Source organism: Psittacula echo (assembly GCF_963264785.1).
Source record: "Psittacula echo genome assembly, chromosome: 4".
NCBI classification, from domain to species: domain Eukaryota; kingdom Metazoa; phylum Chordata; class Aves; order Psittaciformes; family Psittacidae; genus Psittacula; species Psittacula echo.
In genome coordinates this window covers 69,725,950-69,753,918 of record NC_137738.1, presented here as the reverse complement: position 1 = coordinate 69,753,918, position 27,969 = coordinate 69,725,950, and the positions used below count along the sequence as shown (strand labels likewise).

Below are 27,969 nucleotides of genomic sequence, written 5' to 3'. Positions count from 1 at the left end.
ACCATCAGGCATTTGAATTTCATTAGAGAAGATGGAAATAAAAATGAAGTTACAAAGCACTGTTTCTTTAATTGCAAAGAGGAGGCTGTTTTCAAAAACCACGTAACACTTATTTCCCTCATAGCCACTTCAAAGGGCAATGCAGACTGCGCCTGTGGATTTTGTGGCTTTACTAAGAGCCAGTGTGTGGTACAGGTAGGAGAGCAAAAGTTTGTGTGGCACAGCAGTGAGGCTCTAGGAAAAGAAAAGCACGTTCAGACCAAAGCTTTCAGAGGAGCTAGAGAGTCAAAACCCAGCACAGCTGTCTTTTGGGTCAGACCTCTTCCAGAGCTCTCTTCCATGAGCCCAGGTTTGCAGTACTTTAACAGAACACGTATTCAAACAGCATATCACCTAGGAAACACGGTACTTGCATTTTAGAGGCCACAGACCCTGTCTCCAGGCATTTTGTAGGGTTTGGAGTGTTGTTTTGGGGGTTTTAATTTCTAATGAGATGAATATAGAAATTAGGTAAAAACATCAATATAAAATACATCAGTATATTTACATCAAGTTGTTTTGCAGCACAATGTGCAAATAACTGGCTGAACAAACTACATACTTTTAGTCTGACCTTTTCAAAACTATTTTTGATTTTTGTTCCATTGTACCTGCAAGCAAGATTATAAACAATGCACCTGAAGAGCTAAAAAAAGAACTTGGGTATTGTTTGGATTTTGGTTTTTCTTTCCCTCATTTTCACACCACTCTTGGACACAGTGGGCTTTCCTTATTTTAGAGGTTGTTATAGCTACTTTAATGTTCCAGAACACTAGTACATGCTATATTTAACAAAAGTTTCTGCTGAGAAACAGGAGAAGAATGTCACTTAAATCAGTGCTGTCATGTCTGACAGCAATGAAATGGAAGTTAGCTAAATTTCACTGCCTTTGAAATAAACATGCTAGAATACATTTAAATCTGAACAATAATACAAGAAGAAAATTATCCCACCGATTGCTTTCTTCTCTCAAAACCCAAAAATTGTATGTCTATTGCTTGTATATGTGCTTTAACAGCATTCATTAATATTACCAGTTCTTTTTTTCATAATCTAATAATAAGAAAGCCTTTGGGTCCAATATTCATTTTAAATTCAAAAAAATGAAAACATAAACCACAAACAACAAAACATGGGGGGAAAAACCACACACATAAAGGCTATGTGATACCTGGAACGTATCTGAAGAGTGGCTTGAAACTGTTTATTACTACCAGGGTTTTTAATAAATATTTCTCTTGAACATGTTCATATATATGAGAGTTTGACAACATTCAAATATTCTTTAGTAAATAAAACCACATATGAAACATTCAGTTCAACACTTCATGTATATTTCTGGTATAATTAAAAGACAATAGCTCTGGGTAAATAATTATATTACGTATTTATAACTATTGTGAGAATAGACATGTTTTATATAATCTTCAAATTTAAGAAAACAAGATATACATTTGAGAATATTAGAAGAGGACATTCAAATCTTGCAGAAGATTATCCAATCTTTCTTCCAAAAAATAAAAACCAAAATAATACAAGTAGCTTTCTGGCCCCCTCTTACTCCCCCTACAATCCTTTTCCCCTTCCACACACACAAAGCAGCATCACAACCAATTTGTATGTGTTCTCCCTCTAGAAATGTGTCATGGTAAATAAAAGTGGTTACAAAACTGTCTCTCATCTAAATTAAGAGTTCACTGACACAAACATGTAATTATGTTTCATTTCATAATTACTTCTCCAATGTCATATCTTAAAACTTAGACGACATGATTAATTGCATTTACGTTCCATAAAAAAAGTGAATCAACCACTTCTTTTAAGTTGCCTTCTTCTAGCTGATAAATTACTCAGATTGACTCCTCTCCCACATGCCTTAATGATACTATTCCACTGCACTGTTTCTCCAAGTATCTAGTGGGCACTCAATTAACACTTGTTGTAGTTACATGTACAACTTTGCTTTTCTTACAAGTAATGTATCTGTAGGTACATTAACATTCGTAACGATTTAAGCGTAAATACAAAAAGTAATCTCTGTAAACAGTTCTCATATCATACCAAATACCCAATAGAGAATGTTCAATGAAGCATTCAAGTCACTGCTGTTGTGACAAACCAAATTAATTATAACTCAAATATATACTCGTTAGCCAAACATATTCTACGAAATATGAGAGCTGCCAATGCAAGAGTCAGAAGGACAATCAGAACAGTTGATCCAGTGTGGTTCATGTTGACTCTTGGTTGCTGTACCCGATTAAAGTCAGTTGAAGACGGAGGCCGTCTCTGACTCTGCTGCTGGGCACGGCGCTGCCGAGGACTCACAGACGTGTTAGTGGACACTGAAGGAGTATGCTCTTGACTGGCTGCTGCACTGCTGTTCTGGGTTTCAGACTAAAAAAGAAACATGGATACTTATGAGACAAGACACTGTGTAGGATCAGCAAGGAACAAAATCATTAGGACTAAAACATACTCTTCAGATAATTGTTAATACTTGAAAGCCTGATAATACATATCGCTAGTAATTACAAGATTGTTATAGACATCATTTTGTCCAAATATTGTCTTGAAAAGTCTATTTCAAGCTGCAGATTAGCAGTTTTAAGTACTTTATTCTTTTTAAGGAAGAAAGTCTGTCAAACAGTACTTGAATTCTAGACTGTTTCCAAATCACGAGATTTCAAATATCTTTGCCTACAATTTGATTAACTCTCTGCAGTTCAATAAATCTTTAATAATCCTCCAGATAGTTTAGTCTCTGAGGATTTATACTATCACCTATACTGAAAGGGAAACAACTTGAAAGAAGTCCAGAGAACCATAACTAAGCAAAGCTGCACTGCTTACTGTGGACAGCTGGGTCCAAAACTCTGTTCTCATCACCATCAACACCGCTGGAAAAAACAAAACAACAATCCTGAACACAAAACACCTACGTGATTCCAGCATGAATTACTGAGCACTGTACTTGTGCATGCACATACCTATTGCCCTCTACTGGTCAAACATTGGTCTGCCATTATATGTAGTGAACAAAATAAACATTAGCAACTGATGTTCAGCTCAGGAGAGTATTATTTAAAGAAAATAATTTTCCAGTTTGCAAGGTTGAAACTATGGTCTCCAATATTCCACTGTCCTAATCCTCCTTGCAATACTAAAAGGCTCATACTTCTGACATTTTAGTATTAAAAATAATGACACAGCATAGTTGTTCGAAATAAAACATTCTGCCAAGTTTCAAAGTGCTTAAAAAATAGTATCTCTGACACAAAGGTATTAATCTGAAGTCATGCTCTGACTTCTCAGAATAGTTTGCAGGTATTCCCTGCAGCTATTCTCCAGAGTTAGGTTTCTCCCCCCTCTCTTCTTCTAAAAGGTTATCATTACAGCAGGTAAAATTAGAATTCAGGACATTCCATATTTACTTCCAAGCAAAAGCCTTTTAACAGACACAATATCCACAACCCTAAGCTCTGCTTTGGCCAGCTACTATATCCACAAAAGATATCCTTTAAGCATGGCCAGACAGGGCATGTCCTCAACTGTGTACCAGACTTGTAGATCCGCAAGACATGGTCCTATTGTGACTCTCCGGCCATATATTCTGCATGTAGGAGAAGAAATCCAAATTTTCACCTAGTGAGTATTTGACTAGCCCAGGGAAGAGATGTTCTTTTCCTACCTCCTCATCATTAGTATTATCCACTGTTTATCATCAGCATAGAAGCACTGATGTAATTACACATTTGACAACTTGCCTGTTTACACAGGTTTCTTGCCTAAGCAAACAAGCAGCTTGGGTAGCTTCAAAGAAAAATGTCATTTTATCAGCAGAGACAGCCAAGAACAACGTCATGAGCAGCTTGCCATGATTTCCATTACACTGCAGGAGAAAGTCATCCTGCTTCACATTGAACCCACTTGGAAGCTTCTCATGCCAAGGGAAATAAAGACTTAGAGAAATTGAGCCTTTGACAAATGAAGTTCCTAGATTCATCTACACTCCCATCTTTCAGAAGAGGAGGAAGAAAAGTTCATTCAGGAAGCAAAACCAGCAAAATTCAGCAGGCAAACTGTTGTTAAAGCAGCTTTAGAAAAAGGAATTAAAAAAGGAGTCTAGAAATATTCGTGAGCCTTTACACTTACTAACAAAAGTAATTAGCTCTGGCTATCACACACCCAGGTTTCTTCCCAAAATTTTAAACCTAAAAATAAACCAGAAAGGTCCTATGGTCCTATTCTGAATGAGACACAGTGCCATACACCGACATGAATGGAACTCTGATTCAAGAGAAACCTCACTGACAATTGCAAGGCTTGAAATTATTTTTTGGAGGACTGCAGAAGACTGACTGCCTCACGCAAAACTGAGCTAACCCACCGCTTTGGGATTCCCAACATAATCAATGACAAAGTATTAGCAGACATGCAGAAGCAAGATAGATAAGGAAGGAGCGATTATTATCTGGTATAAATTTGGGACCAGATGCTACCATATCTTAAATATTCAGAATCACAGAACTGTTGAGGTTGGAAGGGACCACCAGAGGTCATCTAGTCCAACCTACCTGCTCAAGCAAGGTCACCTAAAGCACATTTACTTGTGTCCAGATGGCTCTTGAATATCTCCAGGGAATGAGATTCCACAACCTCTTTGGGCAACCTATTCCAATACTCAGTCACCCTCACAGTAAAGAAGTTCTTCCTCATGTTCAGGTGGAACTTTGTGTTTTAGTTTATGTGCTAATGCTATGTTCTCGTCCTAACACCTGGCACCACTGACAAGAGTCTGGCCCCATTCCCATAATATAAAGATTTTTTTGTTTAAGACTTAATTGCTAAGACTCCCAAAATGTTAAGAATCCCCAAAAATGGCAGATGAGTTGTATTACATGTTAAAGAAAAAAGAAAAAAAAGAAAAGAAAAAAAAGTGAAAAAAATGAAATCAATCTTCTTGTCTTCACTTGGGCAAGTTTTTAAATTCTCCTTAAGCAAAAATGTTGAGATTTGAGATTTTCAGACTAACAAAACCTCACATGACAACTTCCATCCAATTTTAAGTTGTTTTCTGCCAAATTATACTGGAAATGTTGGTGATGAAGGCTTAACAGACTAAAAATGTTTAATAAGAGCTATGCTGTAGCCACCTTTAGCATCTGATCTTTACAGTCACTGAATATGCACTTAACGTGTCACAGTATTTTTGAAGCTTCTGAAACTGTTAGGACAGGTAGAAAACTTTGCTTCAGAGAAAGTGCAGTTTGACAAGTAAGGCTAGTTCAATAAAATGAATATACATTAGATTTAACAAAAAGTTCTATTGTACAACAAAACACAAGCAAGGAAATTTATGTTCAGCCTACTGAAGAACGGTAGCATTTACCGCATCATTTACATGTGCAGGCTTTTATTTTAAAATTTTTTATCAGAATGCTGGAAGAATTAAATAATCATCTTAGAATGGATGTTTTAAAAACATAAAAACTCTACGAACTCAGAACCATATTAAATCCTCTGGGTTACTGAAGCCTCTCTCAGTTATACTTATGACCAAAATAAGACAGAAGGACCAGTGAAATACTTATTTGCCCATGTAACAGCTTTCAACTGAAGAACAGCTGAAGTTTGGCACAGCATGGCTTAACAGCCAACAAGAAAAATGTCTGGTTTTTAATGAATCAAAGTTGGGCCAAGTTCTCCTGACTGCCATTTAAAATTGTTGCTGCAATATTAGGGAACTTAAGACATGGCTTAATAGCGATAAAAGGAAATAGCTTTTCACAATATATCATTCAGAACACATGATTAAAAATAAGGGCTTCTATAAATGTTGTATATCAGAACATAGCCTCATTTTCTTACAGAAAGGTCCCTCATCAGTTCAAGATTAGTTGACTTCAGTTACACTATTTCATCACTCCTCATTATTACACTTCAGCCAGCCAGTTCATTAGTGCAGGACACTGCTACAGTATATTGCTTAATAACAGGTGTTTTGAGGTTTAATATATATTTCCAGGTTATCAGAAAAAAAGGCTAACCACAGTTTTTAACTCATAAATTTGTAATTCTTACCAACTATCAGCTTTATTCATCAACTATAAGCACCAAGGTAGAACATCATTCCACATCAATACACTAAATGTAGGTTGTGACAGGGTGGTAGGATTCAGTATTGGGTCTACCTCTGCCCTTTTTGTTCTCAAAGGGAAAAAAATTTCAAGTTCACAAGAACAAATTTTCTACAGTAGCTTTTAATTAAAACACACATTTGTAGAATAAGTGGTAAACACTTTATCCAAGAAACGGAGCAGATAGTTTTGATGTTGCCCTCATTCAATGCTTAAAACTTAGTAAAGTAGAATTAAGCCTTTACACAAGAACTAATCAGATTTTACACATGCAAGAAGCCAAGCTGAGTAGAAAGAATCTGAGGTTTGCATAGATACTCTTCTTTCATGCCTCTGGCCCCCTACTTTGAGAAGAGTTCTATTTACTTTCACATGAATAAGAACACAGATAGATAGCTCAAATTCTTTAAAGTAGTCTTTCCTGTTACACAATTCTTTATTCCACAGTGTGGCTTTAACTTTTCACTTCCTAATGGCTCCAGAAAATACCTAACACTCAAAATGTGACAGCTCAGAAACACAGGTATTGCTTCAAACTCAAATTAACAATTATGAGTGTAACAGTCTGACTCCTTAAAACACGAATCCACTTTCCACCATTTACAGTTCATTGCCTTTAAATATCTTTACATAAATTTACATGTTTAAATATCTCATTTCACTTGGGACTGTTCTGCTGAAAATTAAGGTAATCTTTAATTACTAAATCTGCATAAATGATGAAAAGACATTTCTTAGAAATTGAATTAAAAAAAAACCAACAAAAAACAGTCTCTTTCCTCAAGCAGATGCCAGCAATGCCTTGGTATTTTGGTTAGTTCTACTATATTAGCCAGGATTTGCAATAAGAGTAAAATAAAAGGGTTTATTAAATCCTGAACAATCTGAAAAAATCCTTATTGTAGGAAAAAGTACGCTATTAGCATGTTTATATTTCTGCATAGCTAGAAAATATGTTGCAAACATGCAACAGATGGTCTGACGTTATTTGACGTGGTTTAGGTTTTTTAACCGATCTGCAGCCCCATCCTCTCTGAAAAAGACAGCTTAGCTGGGATTTGCCTGCAATTTAGCAGTGATTTTAGATTGCATTTGCCACAGTCATAACAGCAGCTGCCTTGGCCCACTACCAGACCTCGGTCACTTCCAAAACCTTATGTAAGCCCTACACCTAGCAGTATTAAACCATAAGTGTTATACTTCAAACAGTAAGAATATTTTAGATTCACTTAACAGGTTATAAAAACCAGGAAGATATTCTTAATTAATATTTAAATGCTACAAATTATCACTGAAACATTTTTTTTGCCTCTGGCTAAGAATTCTAGTCCAAAATCCTGTATTATGCAGATTGTAAATTGTAGTACTTCAGACACCATAATATTTTAATGAACTGTTAACCCATACATTAAAGGAGCTAGTGGGAACAAGAACTGCTAAAAGAGCATTATTTGTTGTTTTAATTTAACAGAAGGAAGTAAAGAGATCACTATTTTTAAAAGTGATTCAGCATACTATTTGCTAAAGTTTACACATATAGAAGTACGCAGAAATCCTAAAAGAAAGAAGTACAAACTACATACTCTTAATGAAGCCTCCAATCAGCTTAATAGTACCAACTGCATGTTCAAACTATGGCTGAACTTGCAGTGATAAAGCTCAAAGACAGACCATACCGTTGCACTTGCTGGATCCTGGAATGCTCTTGTTGCACCACCCTGCTGGGGCTCACGTGCAGTGGCAGAGTGGTTCAGTCCTGACGTGTTTGAGGGTCCAGCATCAGACTTCCTGGATGAATTGACTTCTGCCTACAAGGAGTACATATGTAGGCTTCAGAGACAAGATCAAAAGTGCTCCAAAAAATTTTGGCTCATTTTGGAATGTGTATTTTAACGTTCACAGAATATGAGACTTACTGAAATGTAATAATCAAGTACGCCAACTGCATTTCAATTACACACCAACAGGCTTAAGAAATTCTCTTTAGAAATACACTTACGCTTGTGCATCTGTAGTCTTAAGTAACAACTCTGTTTTCATGTAACAGGCATAACATTCAAAAAACACACAGACGTATCGAGTAAGAAAGAAAATTCTTTAGAAAATTCAGGACATTACGCCAGAAGTAATGCCATTTTTCAAACCTTCTGTTTCTCATGTCCTTAAATGAATGCTGACTACTAGTGTTACAAGTGAACTAATATAGCCTGTTTCTCAGCAGGGCTAACTAGTCTCTGGTAAGTGCTAACTTAATGTGGCTATACTGGTTTCAGCACTGCAGTTGCCTCACAGCCAGAGTTGGCATACATGCAGGGCACTACCCTGCGTCAGGCACGCATACCTTAATTTCCAGTATTTAAATTTCAGCAAAAGCAGAGCGAAAGAAAAAAAAAAAAACGAAAAAACAAACAACACAAAACCAAGTCTTGTAATAGTGCTTTTGTACACATTTATAAAACGTCTAATAAGCATCAATTCCCAGAATTTACATTTTATGCTTTTGGAAATTTAAGACAATCAGCAGTGACATGTAGAGGATCACAAAGAAACCTCTTGCTAAAACAATATATATGCCTACAATAATCTCTTGGGAATAGAAAAGGACATAGCATCATAGTCCTCAATTGAAATATTTTTAAATTTATACAAAAAGAATCATGACCAGATCAATTTTTATCAGCAAAGAAGTCACTTTCCAAGTCATGTATCTGGATCTCAATTTGTTATAAAGTTGACAATTCCAAATCTAACACTTGTCTTCAAATGCAGTTATAAGTAGTGGTAGTAGTAGTAAGAAATACAAACAATGTATTAGAAACCAACCAGTTATGGTGATAACAAGCTGATAAGATCACAAAATAATATTCTTTCATGATTCTATTTTGTGTGAAATTAATACACGCCAAGAAGAAGGGAATTTATCTCAGGAAAAGCCAAAGAATATGTCACTGAAACAACCTGAAGATTAAGTTTTAAACACAATCTGATGACACTGCTCTTCTTTTGCACTTAACTATTCTATCATTGGATAAGACAAGTTATGACTCAAATATGGAACAGCAATGAAACAACACAGGATTATGAATAATTAAAGCTGGAATGGATCTCTAAATGTCACCTGGTCCAGCTCCCTCCTCAAAATAGAGTCATGTTCAGCCATCTCCAAAGCTGGAGATTCCACATCTTCTGACAGGCATCTGAAAAGCCACAGGGTGAATTTTCCTTTCCCATATCCAGTTGTACATTCCCTCCCCGGAACCTGTGATCACTGCTTTTCATACTTTTGCTTTTTCCAAGAGTTCAATCTTTATAAAGCACATACACTAAAAAATGTTCGTTTTATTTACTTTCATTTATGAAAGTACTAAGTCTAGTGTGCCAGCCTGAATTTGGACTAAAATTCAAGAAAATAGAGCACTTGGAAGTTCCCAAAACTGAAATATCTTTTTTTGTCACCCAGTCTCTATTTTCTTCAGCCTTTACCTGTGCTTCCAGAAAACTGAGACAACATCGTCATCAAGGGAAAAAAAAGAAAAAAAATCAATATATTTAAATGTAATAATGAGGGTAAGCAGAGAATTAATTTCATGGCAAGATATGCCTTGTGATAGCAATATGTAGGTAAACCATGCTGGTTTACAGTAATGCATATGCTATTAGTCATCTACCTTCCTTTTTTGCTTTTAAGTGGAGTGGAGCTCTCAAAGTGCAGAAAACAATTTACAAGTTAATGTAAAGCTGATTTTAAAGAAGTAATTTTCTATTCAAACAGTCAGGAACAAAGGTGAAGCAGGAAAACTATAATGAGGAAGTGCGGTTTGTTATTTTTTCCTCCTGAATTTCATATTCCTTCCTCAATAATACACATGGGTATTTTTTAAAAAGTTATAATTTTGCTTAAACATTAAATGATTTCTCACAATCCCAGGATCATCTAGAAAAAGTTAGGAAATCTCTTTTTCACTAGCAGCGATTGCTAGTATGTTTGCTAGTAGAAAGGTGCTCTCAAATTATACACTCAATCAGCTATCTGACGTTAAATCTTACCCCATAAATTGACACGGAATATATCCAAATGATTCCTACCTTTTGTACTCCCTGCTAGTAATTCATATGATTAGTTTACTACAAACACATGAATGGAATAACATCAAACAAACAAACAATAATAAAGTCAAGCAAAGCAGAGAAGCAGGAAGCTCAAAAGAACTCAATCCCTAAAAATTAATTTGAGAAAGGGAGGGAAGGCGCAACCAGAAGATAGAACTGCTTCACCTTGTGAAAACCCCGCAATGGATTGTAAAAGACTGTAGAAACCCAAGCCTTTTGTTCATTTTTCCTTTGCTTAGTGCTTTTAATTAGGATGTAGAATTAAGTATGTGGATATATGGAACACATCAATATTCTTTAGAGATTAATGTCTCTGTCATTTTAAAACTGAGAAAGGTATGAAACGTAAGAGTTCTTCCTAAAAAAAGAGAAATATATACTCTGACATTTCTAGAAATTCTGTGATGAATATTAACAGCTCTTAAATAAAACTACAGTTTTTAACCCTTGTGAATAAAGCCAGGAGCAGGCAGTCCATTGCTTTTCCAAGTAGCTCAACTTCAAAACTGTTTCCTCATCTTCTCAAAGATTTTTGAGACTTTTTTTCATAAGCATTATTATACACAGACCCAACCATGTCAACATGTCTAGATGTGAGATTGCACAGAAATATAAAGGTCCTGCTCAGTAGGAGGCAGTCTTTACTCTCATGGCACACAAGAAAAAAAAAAAAAAAAGTAGTTTTTAGGACACTGTAAGGAGAACATTGGTGATAAAAGGGGACATATTAGCACCTCTGACCTTAGTATCTATCCAGCACCAGTGCCACATCGTGATACTATATTCCACTGTAGTTTCCTGCCCTCATGCACAGCAGTCTTCCTTAGTGGCTGATTTAAGAGTTTAGTGGAAAACCCAGTGAAAAACAACCCTGTGCATGCAAGACATGCAATTTTCTAAGGCACGTATATGACTGAACAAACCTTACTTTCAGTGAAACACAAGCTACAGAACACATTTTTGGGTAACAGCAACTTCCATACCAGAGTTCAACTTTCAGTATCTTCAGCTGCAGAGTAGTTCAAAAGAATTTGCAATCATTTTTCAGTAGGAATATGTTTTATTCCTTCCATAAGCCAAAAGAAGAAAAAAAAAAAAATCACAAAGGAAAAAAAAATTAGGTTAGCTTTGCCCAAAGTTTCCTAATACTTTTATGATAACACTAGTTCTGGGGAATTTAATCAAGTTCTTAGCGACTGAAAACAAGGAAGTAAAAGTGACATAGTTAAGCAGTTCTTACCACAGTGCTCACCACTGAAATTAAAACTAATCAATCAGTGCTTGAGAAGTACAATTTATTAATTGGTACATTGCAAAAGATCCACTTCTATTTTTCCCTTTCAGACTGTTCTAAGAAACCAGATTTCCACAGAGTGACTGATGAAGGTTTATGAAATGATGAATGTTTCTGCAATTTACAAGGCTTTTCCTCTTTTTTTTTTTTTTTTTCTTGTTTTTAATTCTGCACAACAAAGATGAAAGTTTAAAATGCTGACTTCACCTTGAAGCTAATTTGTCTGGCAAGTTCTTTAGCCTCCTTGTCCGCCTGGCTTGACACTCTTCCGGATGTTAGTGGTAAGAGGGCTGTCTTCATAGATGTGCCACACATTTCACAACAGAAGTCTTGTGACCTGGCCACAAATGACATAACTCAGAATAGAGTGTTCTCATAATGTTCTTCGGTGCTTGTTTGAACAAACTATTTGCAAAACAACCCACAGAAAGACAAGTGGTGTCAAGAGTAATAGCTTAAAAGCACTTCCCTCAACCCCAAATTGCATTATCTTGGAAAAATATGTTGAGAACTGTATCTATACATATTCTCTCATGTCATTTAGAAAAATATTTGCAATTTACTTACATATTGTCATTATCTAAACTTTATTAATATTTTGTTACCATTTTAAAACTTTGTATCTACAGCAAATTAAAAATGTCAATTATCAAGCTCTAACTATTATCAGAAATACTAAATTTGACCCAGGAGCTTGCACTTCAAATCCAGGAATTTCAGCTTCTGCAAGAGCATTACCTGTCCTCTCTAGCACACATAATTTGTCTGTAGGGCACACTGCAGGCAGCTCTCCAAGCCAGTAAGAAACCACACAGCCTTGATAATACAGTATCAAAACCAAATCACTAAAGTCTATGCCTAAGTAGGGTTTATTAGCTTTGACTCAGTGCAATGCTAACTCAGAAGCTACAGCTTCTGATTGGCCCAGAGTACAGGCAGAATAAACTCACATATGCCTACAAAATAAGGTACTGGTTGCAATTTGGAATACAGTAACTTCACTTATAAGACTCGGATATGGTCTTTCAAATACCTTCTCCTCCCCAGGTGGGAAAAGGAGAAAGATGAAATACCCCACAAGTCTAAGATTTAATTTAAGGATAATCACAGAATAGTTGAGGTAAGGAGTGACCTCTGGAGATCATTCAGTCCAGTCTCCTTGCTCAAAGTGAGGTCAATCAAAACACATTGCTCAGGTCTGTTTCCAGTTGTATTTTTAATACCTCCAAGGACAGAGATTCCATCACCTCTCTGGGCAACCTGTGCTTTGACCACCTGGGCTAGTGCTTTGACCATCCCCACAGTAAAAAAAAAAAAAAAAAAAAAGTGTTTTCGTGCATTGATTGAATTTTGCAGTTTCAGTTTGTGATCACTGCCTCTTGTCCTGCCACTGGATGCCACTCAGAAGAGCCTGGCTCTGCCTTCTTTACACGTTCCTTTCAAGTATTTTTACAGGCGGATGAGATCCCCTGAGCCTCCTCTTCTCCAGGCTGAACGCTCCCAGCCTTCCTAGCATGATACATGTTCCAGCTCCTCAATCACCTTCATGTACCTACACTGGATTAGCTCCAGTAAATCCGTATCTTCCTTGTACCCTGACCTGGACCCAGCCCCAGCCTGGATCCAGCACTCAAGATGTCTTACCAGTGCTGAATACAGAGAAAAGATCACATCCCTCTACCTGCTGGCAATGCTCATCCTAATGCAGCCCAGGATACCATGAGCAGCAAGGGCACATTGCTACCTCATGATCAGCTTGGTAACCACCAGGACCCCCAGATCCTCCCCTTCCAAGCTCCTTTACAGCTTGTTGGTTGGTGTTACTCCTCCCTAAAGGCAGAACTTTGCTCTTCTCTTCGTTGAGGCTGAGATTCCTCCAGTCTGTTGAAATTCCTCTGGATGGCAGCACAACCTTCTGGTGTATCAACCACTCTTCCCAGATTTGTATCATCTGCAAACTTGCTGAGGGTGCACTCTACCCAATCATCCAGGTCATTAAGGACACTGAATAGCACTGGCCCAGTACTGACCCCTAGAGTACACCAGCCTGCAGCTGGATTTTGTGCTGCTTACCACAATCCTTTGAGCTAGGCAGCTCAGCCTGTTCTTAATCCACTTTACTGTCCCCACTGACCTAGGCTGTACTTCATTAGTTTCTTCTCTAAGAGCATAAGGAAGGCAACACCAAAAGCCCTTGTACACTAGGTTAATAATTTCATCACAGTCACAAATATAATTTTAAGTTAATTTCCTAAAAATCATTCAGAAGCAGCTGCTCCAGATTTTGTTATTGTTGTAGTATTATTATTGCCTTAAGGGACACCATGTATCATTGTCTTGGTTGTTTTCTCCCCTACCTACACTTACTGTCAATTTCAACATGCTCATTTTCCCCCCATGCTGCAATTACCACTGTATCGCAATGTTAATTACATCTCTACGCCTGAATTTCAGATAAAGCTCTAACTTTGACTACACAACGCTAAAAGGAACACAGCCCTCTGAAAGTATTTTGTTTGACCGTAAGTTCAGAGTTTGCACAATGCTCAGAAAGAAAACCTCAAACTTGTATATATATACACGCATATATATACATATAAAATATATAAACACACAAGGCAGAAAACTTTTTTTTATATTTGGAATAAATGCAAGAGAACAGACTGAAGTGACTTTACTTTCTACTCAATGCTTAATCCTAAAAGAAAGTACATATATATGTACCTACATTAACAAACCCAGTACTTACTTCTTTGCAAGAGCTCGTCTTTCTTCTGGAGTATAATCCAGAGATCCTATTGCTCCTTCACCTTTGGTTGGCATAAATCCAATAATGGCTAATAAAGCTGTTCTTACTAAAATGGGAAAACAGAGATACAAACAAGATTGGAGAAACAACTATTATGTCATCTCACGCTACACTCAATATAGAAAAGTTGCAGTTCTGCCTGCAAAACTTCATTTTGTCCAAGGGAGTAAAGTGAATTTCATACAAGCACCACTAGGGTTTTTTGGTACATAGCAAGGCTTTGTTCATTTTTCAGGCTTCTCATTATAAATGAAATGCCTTATTTTTCCATCAACCAACACAGAAAAGAAAAATTGTCACAAAAATCTTGCATCAATATAAAGATTAGAATTCCAGACTTTAAAAATGGGTTCTGAAGAAAAAATGGTGACAGAATTAACGTACAAATTGTGGGGGAGGAGGGAAGAGAGAAGAGGGGGATTCACTAGGGGGTTTTTTGTTTTGTTTTGTGTGTGTGTTCGCACGCCTGCATTTTCTTCTATTAGACACAAATTCTGCAATTTACTGCTCACAAGCTCAGTCGTTTTCTCCTATGCAATGCACTGCAGAATTTGTTCCTTTTATGTCATCATGCCAGGGAAGGAGCTTACTTATATACTAGTAACAGCTCATCCAAACTGAACTGTCATCCAAAACATCTCTGACAACATCTGTCCTTCCATTTTGTTTTACATAGTTATGATATTTGAGAATTCAAGACATCTTGCAAGCAGATTTAGTAAGTGTCACATGAAGATAAGTACCACAAAATAGAGGTAGGATGTTTACACCCCTTATTTAGAAGACAGTATTTTCTACTCTTTAAAAAGACCATAAGAGACTTTACAGAAGTTGAAGAGTGGTCTAAGAGTAAATTTCTAAGACCTTATCAACATATTTTAAAGATGCAACTGATATCCAAAGAAGTAACTGATGTGCTGTACTTGGCAAAACTAAAATTATAAACACAAAAATATTGCCTTGGATGAACTGCACCAACTCTCCACTTCTATAATAATGAAACATTAAAAAAAAAAAAAAAAAAAAAGGCCAAATGTAGAAACATTCAGTTACGCTGAACTCAGACCATGTGTCTGTCTTCCTGAGCGTCCAGAAGTACACCATCAGGATTAAAAGCTGACCACATTCCCCTCTATTCAGCTGAGTTTAGTAATTATTCAAAAAGGGGGTAATTAGGATGTAAAGTATTTTCATAAGAACAACTGAAAAAACCCACAACAAAAGAAAACCAAAGAATATTTTAAGTAGTCTGAGAATTCTTCATGCTTGTGCATCCAAATAAATAAAAGCTTATCACTTCCCCTCAGTTTCTCAGCCCTTTCACCTCATAATTATTTAATACCATTCCCAAATCCTCCTATGTCACTCCTTTATAACTTTACATTTCTTGAATATCCCCATACTTCCACTCTCTCAAAATCCATGTCCTTTTCCACTATAAATATTCTTTGTGAGATTTTTTCAGTTTAAAGATCTAGTTGTTTGTTGGGGTTAACATTTTCCAAATAAATGTTACTTACTACTCCATGATGGTTGCCACGTTTCAGGATGATGCCCTGAGATGCTTAAACAAATTTTCTTCCCCACTTCAAACCTGCCATTGGCCTTCAAAGGAAGAAGGAGGATACAATAAAACATGCTGGAAGTTAGCTCTTGGGTTTTGGTGCATGTTGGAAAAATCCTGATCAAACAAATCTATATGCAAACAACACTTGATAATGACATTACTGTCAACCTCACAAAACTGTCATTCAGTCTTCTGCCATCTGCCTCTATTTATGCATTAAGAAACCCTTAACTGATACCTCACATGTCCCAGTGTAACATGGTGGCTTGCTGTTGTTCTTGTAACCCACATACAACACACGGACAGCCTATGAAACCAGGCACAAATGTGAGCCTTTGTTCCAAACTATAGGTCTGCCTTCCTACACGTGACCAACATCTCCAACAGAGACCAAGCAGGCCCATAGAGAGAACAGAAGATTAGACAATCACATCAGCAATGTCTTTACTCCTGAAGAAAACTTACATTTATTAGGTTCAAAGTTACATGCAATTACAGAATACCAAAGTTACTTTGAAAGACTTCTGGTCTTAAATTGGCAGCATTAATTGTACTATGCCACTTTTCTTACAAAAACTACCTTCAATTCCAAGCATCTCCCTTTCAGACACCTACAGTTAAACTGATGATGTAAAAAGAAGAAACTAGTATACATGCTTACCGTCAGCAAAATAATGCTGGGCGGTTTCATGGGATATTCAGGTGGTAGTACTATTCGCCCGTGATAAATCCCTCCATCAAAATCTGAATCTGGAGGGCCTCTAACGGTAAAGTGCCATTCAAAAAGATTATCCTAAAACACCCCCAACAAAAGAAGACCAAAAAACAGAAAGAGTGTTATCAAAGAAGCAGCCAACTAGACACCATTTTCTTGAATAAGGACATGTTAAAGAAACAGTGCACAGTGTAAGTTTTAAGAAATCAAAATCAAATGAAGAGCAAGACAACCAACACAGTACTAAGATTCTGGTTAAGAGGATAAAATATTGTAGATTTCTGGGAATTTTCTTACACAATGGCTTTGTTGAAACCCCCAAATTCATTATTCAAGCTCTGCATTCTAGTTGTGTTAATTATGACAAGAGTTTTATTACCTGACAGATGGAAAACAGAGTCAACCAAGGGAAAACTAGGTCTTTGCCCCAGTGAGTAATAATTTCTGGCGAACTGATGGATATCCACTCAAGGAAGAACATTAACAAGTCTCTCCAAAGCTCCTTCCACGGCCAACTCAGCACTGGGACTTGACTAACACCCCAGAGAATTCTCATCCTCTTTTGCTTATCCATAAACAATTTTGAAACAGCTATTGTGCCTTACTGCACAACAGGTACACTTTGAAATTTTGAATATCATTTTCATCAGACATGTAACTAACTTCTCTTCGAGCAGTATTTCTTTGGAGTTCTGTGTTTTGCTTTGTGTATCAGATCTCATGCTGCCCACACTGAATACTTACAAGCAGAACAACTCCTACTGTTAGGACAGGAGTGCAAATGACGCTTGTTGTCAGTAAGTGAGAGCTCTCAACTAACACTGAACACTGCTATCACAGGGCTGTGACTGCCAAGCTAGTTACAACTTTTTCAGGGATAGGAGGAGTCAACATTTCCAGCATTTCCTTTCATCTGCTGCTGTTCTCTTCCCAGCAAGTCACTGTTCTAACTCAGAAATAAGACCTTCATGTAAGTTACAAGTAATAGCATGAATTAAACCTTACATTTCTCCACAGGAAGGGAAAACACAAGGTGCAGTCAAAAACTAGTCAATAATAAAGTCCATTCTGTAGCACCTATTTTCCGTATGCATACTAAGTGTGCTCCACATTTCTATGAACAGTTAAATCAAACCCTGAACTGAATACCACAGAACAGTGCTTTTTTTATTATTCCAGGAAAATTAGAAGGGGTTTCTGCTTAGCTTTTAGCCACCAGAACTTCGCTATCCCCTCAGCCCAAAAACTTAACAGGGTGTTCAGAAGACTTCAAGAAACTACTGTTTAAGTGGAATATAAGCAGTCTCTCTTATAATGCATGCAGAGTTGCTTTTTCACAGGTGTTTTCGTATGCAAAATCCTCATAGATCACTTAGGCCTAAGTGTTTTGTTAAGCAACTCAGCAACTGAGCCAGATGTCAGGTTTGGGTATAAAAAGCTTACCTTAAACATAATGCATTTACGCAGTCTCAGGAAAGAGGAAGTGGAACAAACCTATTATAACTGTGCAATAAAATTACTCAGATTTAGTGTAAAACTGGTATTATGTACTTTCACCAACAACCTGAAACTACAATACCATTAAAGTGGAATTCTGCTAATGCTGCTAATATTCATCAAAGGAAAAAAATAGCTGAACAAATGTTAAAAGGTCTACTAGTACTTAAATATGCACATTTTAAATACATACGCATACAGAGAACTTAGCCTAATTACAAGCTCTTGCAAACACATAGAGAAACAAACCTCCAAAGGCTGTGCATGATAATGATCTGTAGGATCCTTCAGCTCTGCAGCCTCCTTCATCAAACGTTTGACGGCTGAAAAAGAGAAAGTTTAGGACATGAAAATAAAGAAAAAAAATTTACATGTTTTGCATACAAAAATACATAAACAGTTCTTGAAGAGCTCCTTTCAGCTAACTAATCTTTTCTAGCACATACCAGCTTCTGCACTGGAGTTATGATCCAAGACACAATACAACCTACTCACACTGAATAAATCTTAAGTGAGTTACACAAGCACAAAGTTATGAAAAATATGTTGCATGGTCACAGAGTTTCTCAACAATGAACACTGGAGCTAAAGTAGTTTTTCATTTACTGACACTCAGAGAAAGGTTTGTACCCAGCCTACCAGCATAAAAGTGGGCACAGGATCTTTGGCAGTGCACATCAGATTTGCCCTGAAAGAAACAGCCTTTTGACCGCATAGCTCCAAGGCTGTACCCTGGGTGTGAGTGCCAGTGGCTGGCAGGTAGAAAACAGAATCAAGGGTTTGCACTGAGAAGTAACAGACAGCAGCTAGGTGGGGACAACCAGCAAGTGGGCTCCTGTCAAGTAGAATTTTAAATGGAAGCAGTTTAAAGTATATATTTTTGTATTTCATTGAGTGATATTGTATGTATTTTTTCATAGCATTAGCTTATTATCAAGAAGCCAGACTATAGATATCTTAAGCCAGCATAAAATGCTGAAAGAATATGAAACATTCTTCCACTCTCAGAGCATGAAATACAGCAAAATATATAATCTAGCTTTAGTGTAATAGAAATAACTTGCTTGTAAGAAGTTTTCAGTATTAAGCAACCTAGGGTATCTTAAGAAGCACAAGTCTACGAAGAAAAGCTGAGAGGTAGGGTTGTTCAGCCTGAATAGAAGGCTCCAGGGAGACTTTACTGGGGCCTTTCAATACTTAAGAGGGACTTCTAAGACAGAAGAGAGACTTTTTACCACAGCCTGTAGTGACAGGACATGGGGAAATGGTTTTAAACAGAAAGAGGGTAGGTTTAGACTGGACATTAGGAAGAAATTTGTCATTACGAGGGTGGTGAGGCACTGGCCCAGGTTGCCCAGAGAAGCTGTCCTGCCCCATCCCTGGCAGTGTTCAAGGCCAGGCTGGATGGGGCTTTGAGCAACCTGGTCTAGTGTGAGGTGTCCCTGTTCATGGTAGAAGGGTTGGAACTGGATGAGCTTCAAGGTCCCTTCCAACCCAAACCATTCTGTGATTCTGTTTCCACACCCCAGAATGTCAACTGACAGGATGCAAAGAACAGTCTGAACCAATAAAAGTTCATTCTGAGAACGTGTGATCCAGTGAAGAGATCATTAAACTGTTCCTTCTTTAAGAATAGCTGCAGCATTCATTAACACAGCCCCTTCTTCAGCTAGTGAAAGCTGCAACAGATTAAAAACCAAGCCAAACCCACCATAATTCACAAAGTCTGCCTGCAACGAGTACGACATTCTTTTCTAAACTTCATTAAAAAGAACTTTGATGCAAAATATGGTATTTCAACCCACTTAAAATCACACTGAGTCATCTGAGCAAACATGTAGCAATGGCAATTCTGAAAAATAAGACTGGTTTGGGTCTATTCAAAATGAAGAATTATGAATTGTCAATAGTCAGAAAGTATCACTAATTCAGACAAAACAAATTTCAAATCAAGACATTCTATTTTTCAAAGCCAGGTTTTAGAGACAAAATAATCAAGGTACTTTTTTTATGTGGCATGACAGCATGAAAAATAACCATGCTTTCACAGGTACACTCACAGGCAACGATTTATCATAATGTTAATTGAAATTACATGCTGAGGAAATTAAGCTTCTGGCTGACCCTAAAGAGTAAAGTTTCTGTCCTGGGAGGAGGTGAAGGATCTCTTCACTGCTCTGGGGAACAAAAAGAAGAGCGGGTGCTATGGGCCAGAGGCTCTGCCTGACAATCTGGCTCTTGTATTACACCAAACTTACCAAATTCTTCTGAAAAGCAAAATGTTCTGTTAAAATTCTGAGAATCAGTTTTAAAGCCACCAGCTTCCCTAAGGACTGAGCGGTGGTGGCATAACAATTAATGAGCAAAATTTGTGTAACATATGCATGTATGATTTTTAGATTTATTTCTTTCAAAAATTGTTCCCTGGTCAAATCCTACTTCTTATTAAAGTTTACTTTAAACTGTCCTGGAATTTCTGTTCAGCACAACTGCTTCTCTTGGATAACATGGGCAGAGGTGAGGTGGGTGACACTGATCAAACCCAAGTTAGGAGGTCTCAGTTCAGCAAGGCTCAGCCCCTAGTACTCCATCGCATGAAGAGACAGCATTTTGTGCACACAAAGATAACTGCAGTGAAACAAATTCAAATTTAAGTGATATGGGTTGTGCATGAGAGCATTGTGCATGACAGCATTTTCCTCAAATGGATACCAACCATTTCACTCCACCAATTTGCAGTTCTTCTGTTTGAAAAAGGACATAATAAACAAAGGAGCCCAAACCAGCTGGCATTAAGCTGGAGATCTCCTAACCTTTCAAGCTAGCCTATCTGATCTGTGGAAAAAAAAAAAAAGAATAAAACAACCTGACCACTTTTACTGTTTCAGCAAATGCTTTCTACTTTTTTATTTTTTTAATGGCTGCTTTTTTTTTTTTTTTTCTCCTTCAATTTAAGTAAGATTTAGAGGTCTACTCAGGAGAAATACAGAAAAAAAGAGTAATTTTGTCCCCATGGCTGACCAAAACAGCATAGGTAAGGATATAATTTGCTTATCAAATCCAGGTTTTCCAGGGAATCAGTGAAACTCTTGCAAAGTTTCTCTGGGATAAAGGGGTTTATAACTACTCTGCCCACTTAAGCTATTAGTAAAATACAAGTCAAATTCATTAAGTGTTTGTCTATTAATAATGTTACTATGTACAACTTGGAAAAATATTAGATAATAATATTAGAAAAATAAAAACTTTGAAACCACACAATCAATTTGAATTGAGCATCAAGGCCCTTCAATTAGATGGCACGTGTGTCATGGATGACACTTTGGGAAAGTCTTTTAAATCCAGCTGGCTTTGAGATTTCCCCCTCTGCTCAATACCTGACCACTGAGCCAAGAGTCTCTGACCCATGGTGGGTGAAATCCACTGGGCTCACAGTGTCACCTGCTCGACCACCACCACAACCAGCCCTGGCAGCAGCCCAAAGCACCTGGGAACCCATTCAATCAAAGTGCCTGTATTCGCATTCAAAATAAAATCCCTAAATTTCACGTAACAGCGAATCACAGACAGTCAGCAGTTCAACTTCACAAAGGCTGGATCATGCAATTTAAAATAAGTCAGGATTCACTTACATGTAAAGTACATATGATTTCTTGTAAGACAACACTGATGAGCTTTGACATTTTAAGTAAAAAAAAAAAAAAAAAAAAAAATTAAAAAAAAATCCCTTTAAGTGATGTGGTCACTAAAGCATGCAAGAAAACATTTAAAGCAAAGAGGCATAGGAGGGGCTTCAGCCAAAAGTACCCTGAAATATAAATTAGAATCCTTTAGCAGAATACAGTCTCAAATGGCACCTACTCTAGAAATAAAACCACATTACCAAAATTTCAAGTGAGGTCCACATTACTAATGCTCTTCTCCTCATTCTTCGTGTTTATTCATTTTGCCCTGACTTTCTTAACCTAAGTTCACATCTGTATTTAAATAGATTTTTGAGTTCCTGTATATATTTTTGTATGCCATTTCACAAAAATATAGAATCATAGAATAGTTAGGGTTGGAAAGGACCTTAAGATCACTTAGTTCCAACCCCTTGTATTTTCATAAAATTTTGCACAGCAGTTTACAGTCACTTAATCTTTAATCATGACCACATTTAAAGTTTCATTATGCAATGATACCTGATCCTTCAGAACAACATGTCCTAGTCACATCCATCCAAAATAAAATCCCCGAAGAGAGATGAAACTGCCAGTTGGGCAAGCCCTTAAACCCCTTAAAGCCCTTAACCACTGATGAGGAGAACATACTACATATTCTGTTTCTTTAAAGCTCTTTTACAAAGCATTCCTTACTGCTCAGTCTATGACGGGACAGTGCTCTAACAATTCAGCAACAGCGGTATGTAGAAACAGGCATACTTTTAACAGACCATGCAAAGATTTCCAGATTTTTCAGTCTTCTGGAACTAGGAAGCCAGCAGTGGAAGAAACCCATAACACTACTGATACTTCCCATACCACTAGCGGCCACCGAATCAAATCTACATCCTCCAGCACTAGAGGAATGGGCAAAATAAAGAGTTAAAACTTCAGTTCTGGGTGATCAGCATCACCATTTTAAAGTCATCTCTATCAAAATCTACTGTAGTTTCATTATTCCAAACACCATAATCAGTAGAACACTATTTCTCCATACCAGAGAATGACTTTTCTGTCTAACTAAACACAAATGGAAACAATTAAGTCCCTCACCACTCGCTGCTTCTGTGATGTTTTCCACTAGTCAAGTTCCCATTTTATGCTTATCACATGTAACAAGACAAAACACTTGCTCCTACAAAACTGAAGTGTACGACGACAGAACTGCACAACTGCCTGGGCCAACCATGGGTTCCAAAATTGCTCTTATTTTAAAATTTGGTTTGATAGTTCTTTTGAAGGCCAAGGGCCTTTCCCAAGACCCACAAGCCTCCTGAATAGCTGCTTTACATCTTAACAGCCTCATGCTATCTTTCTGCAAGACCCACAAGCCGCCTGTACTTACATAAAGTATTCATGACTGTAACCAACCAAACAAATTTTTATTAGTCTATTCTCTTTCACTCTCAGACAACAGGCCTTTAGTCCTCACTTCCCTCAGAGCAGCAGGAAGTACAGTACTCTTCTGTAGTTACAATTCAAAACAACTGTTCAGTCAACACAAAGGCAGATAAAACAAACGTAAGGTGCTCGTTGAATGCACCAACACGTAACAATGTCTTCATCCTTAATCAATTTTTAACATCCACTCAACTTGTTATTTTTACAAAATCTATCTTTATTTCATACCTGGAAAGTACTAAGCAGCACAGTACTTACTGGCTATTTCCTACTAACCATTTTTTAACAACAAAGAACTGATGCATGCTTGTTGACAAGGAACACTTCTTACTTGTATGGAGTGGAGAAGGAAGTATAGTTTGTAGCAAATGCAGTAAACGTCCTGAAGATGACAGCTAAGAGGATCACAATCTCAGCACATTATCAGTCAGAAACCAAAAGCCCTGTTCCTGGGCAGGAAACGGAGGGCATGCAAGCCATGCCTCCCTCCACATGCTTTCCCCAGACCTCCAGTGCCCTCACTAGTCATAATCTAGGTGAGGATTTCAGCTGAAAACAAAATAAAACCCCTGCCGAAACTAAAATAAAACAGCGCTGTTGTTCATAGGCTCTACATGAGTCACTAAGTGGCTGGTCACAGTTTTTCAGTAACTGTTAACATCCTACCTGAAAGGGAGAGATTGTTGCCACAAAACACTGACTATGAGATATGGCGGCTGGTCTCGCAGCAGGCTAACGGTCACAACTCTTAGGGAAAAAAAGTAAGAGATTATTCCAAATAGCTCTCTTACAAATTTCAGAAAATAGGGATGTTCTGAAGCATGAAGAGGATGAAGTCTGTCATTCAGTCAGCCAAGTTTTAATATTGACGGGAGAGGTTTATCAGCCATATGGTAGCAGGCTGATATACATTGACTAATCCATTTTGAAATCCTAAGACAGAAAATAGCTTGCCCTTTTACAAGTGCCAAAAATACAACCAAAAATACGAAGCAACAGCTTAAAAGGCTTTGCCTTACTGAAGCAATACACCAAAGGATGAAGCGTAGAGTTTCAAAATTTCTTCCCTTCCAAAATTAATGGTCTTTTGGAGAAGAAATAAAGACACATTGACAGATGGTGTGAGGAGACAGCTTCAGGTGAATGCCACTATACCTTCTTGCTCTCACAGAGGATAACTGACAGAGCCAAGCAGCAGCTTAGCACACCACCCTCCTCAAGCCCAGACCTGCAGTGGTGACGACGTGTACCTACAGTAAACTGAGACCTGCTAAGGACACCAGCTGTGTTGCTTCTCATCAACAGAGACACAGTGTGCAAGGGAACAACTTGTTTCACGTTGTGGAGAGTTTCCATCTTTCAGATATGTTTGTTTGAACTAACATTAGCTGGAGAAAATGGAACAAGGAAGATGATGAATATATTGACCATGAGCTATTAGAACAGAAGCAAGCTGTGTAGCAACACTGCTCTTTATGTGGTCTATTTGAAAGCACGCAGAAAGAACAGCACTAGAGAGCTTAACCGATCCTCATCAATCTGGCATAGCATGCCTACTCAAAGAAGAGGGATCCATGTAGCCACGTATAACCACAGAAAAACTTCAGCTCCTATCATTGCTCTACAACAGAATCTGGCTTGAAAGGAATATCAATAAAACCACAGGTTTCTTTTAACAAGATTTTCCAATTTAAAATGTGTTTTCCTCTATGGTAAAGACTAGTATAATCATTAAAATACCCTACACTAAAACTGAAAGTAGTATTTGCTCTTTCTGCTGAGCAGGCAAAAAGTCACCATCTGCAAACAGAGGTTGCTCAAGTCCAAAAGCAGATCTGAACAGGAGAAGCTTCTTGTGCAGGTATGAAACAATTATTTTTTCACTCTGCCTCAAGATAGCACATTCCAAATCCCTAAAGCTGACCAGGACCTAAAGGTTAGCAGCTTGATTTTAACTATTCAAGTCAGAGCAACAGGAACAGGCACAAGGATAGCTACCAGTTCTAAAGCCTTTAGAGAGCTCAGTTACCTAGACAATCCCTTCAGTCTGCAGACGACACAACCATTTGAAATAGGAAACATGGTGTGGGTTCAGCTTTACGCATTTCAGTGCATTTACATCAATTAAGACCACCTTAATATCAGAATGATCTACATTTCCATCTTATGCCTTCAGTTGAGTGGCAAGTGTAAGATAGATACCATCACTAAACTGCGCATGTAACATGTAAGATAAGAATCTGTAAAATAGATACAAAAATATTAAGTAATTGCATATGCTTATCTACCTGGGTAGGAGGAAAAGTGCTGCACTAGAAGCAATGGCTATACATAATTACAGCCAACTCATTTCAGTGGACAACAACTGCTGAATAAACTACTTACTTTAAATCTTTTTTGATATTTATTCAACACCTCCCTGCCCATCTTTTTCTTATGAAAAATTTCATGCATATTGAATATTGAAGTGAGTGTTTTAAATCACATTATAGAGACTTTAAAAGTGATTTCAATAATTTATAGATTTTCAGCATCTATATGGAAAGAAATAGGCAACTGACAGAACGAGAGGACACAGTCTCAAACTGCGCCAAGGAAGGTACAGGCTGGATATTAGGAAGAAATTTTTCACAGAAAGAGTAATAAAATATTGGAACGGTCTGCCCAGGGTGGTGGTGGAGTCACCATCCCTAAAAAGAGATTGGATGTGGCACTTGGTGACACGGTTTAGTCGAGGTGTAGGGCATGGGTTGGACTCGATGATCTTGAAGGTCCCTTCCAATCTGGTAATTCTGATTCTGAATTCAATACATTAATATGCTATAGAACATGTTTAATTTGGGGAAACGATACTGGCCCACTGTATGAATCATTCATCTCTGCCAAGTATGGTTCACTTTGCTATAGAACAGCAGAGGTGCTGACAACCAATTCCAGTAAAGGTAATTTTCTCTTTAAAACAAGGGGGAATAGGAATAACAGAGGGGCAGAACATTTCTAAATTAAAGCACAACTATTTACCCTCTCCAATCAGAAAGCATGTCATACAGCCCACCACCATTATTTCCAATGATATGGCAAACCGCACTTAGTGAGCATGTTCCTGTGGCCTTGTGAATTCATACATGCAACACGCCCAACATATCTCCCTAAAACAAACAAAAAAACCCAACAAAACTAAAGCTTCCTTTCTAATACATTAACAAGTACATCATTTGCTTTGTGATCCTTCTTATCTTTCAGTTATGCAACATGGGTGTGAGGGCAAGGGGCATAATTTAGCAATAGATGCATCAGCCACGAGGCATATTTTGTAAATAAGCCTGTCATTTACATTTGTAAGGTACAAGTCATCTTAACACTCAGTTTCTCCCCACCGCCCATACTAGTAATAGGACAGCATGATTAAAGAATAAAGCAACTATTCAACATAGTAATATGAGGGAGTTAATACCTACTTCCCAAAACTGGACTGGGGGAAAGCAGGGGCAGGTCAGGAGCCACCATGCAAACCCAACTGGCCCTTACAAGCTATGGAAGAGGGTTTTCCTTCAGCAGTGACAGCATGCAGCTCGCAGGCGGTGAAGCCCTGCACAGCTGGTGAGGGGCCACGGCTCCAACACAGCTGTGTGGGAGAACCCAACCCATCCTCAGTTTCTCTTCCCAGGAAGCAAACCCTTCCCTTCCAGCGCTGTTTCTCAAGACATCTGCCGCATTTTGAGGCATTCCTCTCACTTCAAGGATTCAACAGAAAGTCTAGGAGTTATAAGGTATGAATTTTAACACTGAATCCCATACACACATATACATGTAAATACAGTGTTTACAGTAACACTGACGCAAAGCAAACTTAAGCAGCACAGACTAAGCTATCATTGACAATCCGTCCCCTCACAAGCACCTACACAGAAATGAGGCAATACCCAGGAGAAGAGAGTACAAGTTCAAAGGTTCTGCTTTCCGTGAACCAGCAGGAATGACCACACGTACACACACCCACACAGAGAGCAAATAGCCTGAGCATTCTAAACCGAATTACAGCTCAGAGGGACCTTCCAATGCCATCGCACTGTGAAGCAGAAGCGACCCAGCCGTCTGCCGCCTGAGCGCCTCCACCTCCCCACGGCCATCGCCGCGGCCCAGGGCCCCATCCTTCCTCCGCACCGCCGCTCCGGCCCGGGTGAGGCACCTGTCCCCCCGCGCCCCGGGAGGCGACTGCCGGCCTCCCGAGCCCTTCGCGCGCAGCAGCGGCCCCGGAGTGAGCACACCGCCCGCGGCGAATGGCGGAGGCCTGGACAGCCTACAGCCGCGCAGCCCCGCCCGGCCGCGGCCTCCCTAGCGCCCGCCGAGGCCTGCCGCGTCTCCTACCCGGACTCTTGAGGTTGTACCGGGCCTCCATGGCAGCGGGCACCTCCACTCGCTCGCTCCTTCCGCAGCTTCTCCGGCAGCGGTGGCAGGGGATGGAGGAGGGGAAAGGCCGGTCCCAGCCCGCCTCGCCTCTGGAAACTCCCCTGACGTGGCAGCGGCGGCTGCGGCCCCGCCGTGACCGCGGAGGGAGGCACCTGCTGCGCCGGCACCGCCCCCGGGCCTCGTTGTACCGCCCCGCAGCCGGGGCTGGGAGCTGGGAGTGCAGCTGGGCGCGGGCGGGCCGCGGAGGCTGGCAGGTCCCGGCGGGGGATGTTGGCTGGGGAA

At 38.6% G+C, this 27,969-nt stretch overlaps 1 protein-coding gene across 2 annotated transcripts; it reads right to left on the bottom strand.

Moving 5' to 3' along the window:
• Positions 1-2: 2 nt before the first annotated feature.
• UBE2J1 (ubiquitin conjugating enzyme E2 J1) lies at positions 3-27,834 on the bottom strand. 2 transcript variants are annotated; one of them, XM_080616774.1, is made up of 8 exons: positions 27,646-27,834; positions 18,422-18,495; positions 16,622-16,753; positions 15,914-15,998; positions 14,334-14,439; positions 11,792-11,921; positions 7,857-7,988; positions 3-2,437 (listed from the first exon to the last, which is right to left on the bottom strand). In XM_080616774.1, exons 1-8 carry the CDS (start codon positions 27,674-27,676, stop codon positions 2,168-2,170), a joined length of 960 nt encoding a protein of 319 aa, XP_080472900.1. In that variant the 5' UTR covers positions 27,677-27,834; the 3' UTR covers positions 3-2,167. The 2 variants fall into 2 exon arrangements, with proteins under 2 accessions (XP_080472900.1, XP_080472901.1); XM_080616775.1 differs by lacking the exons at positions 18,422-18,495; positions 27,646-27,834 and adding an exon at positions 18,119-18,333.
• Between the last annotated feature and the right edge of the window lie 135 nt (positions 27,835-27,969).

Bases quoted from the DNA above. Each gene is read 5' to 3' on its own strand.
- UBE2J1 (XM_080616774.1), bottom strand. From the start codon at position 27,676: ATGGAGGCCCGGTACAACCTCAAGAGTCCGG. The intron at 15,999-16,621 runs GTAAGCATGTAT...CTTCCTTTGAAG, and splicing joins CCAGCATTATTTTGCTGACG to GCCAATGGCAGGTTTGAAGT. The intron at 11,922-14,333 runs GTAAGTACTGGG...ATTTGTGGCCAG, and splicing joins AGACGAGCTCTTGCAAAGAA to GTCACAAGACTTCTGTTGTG.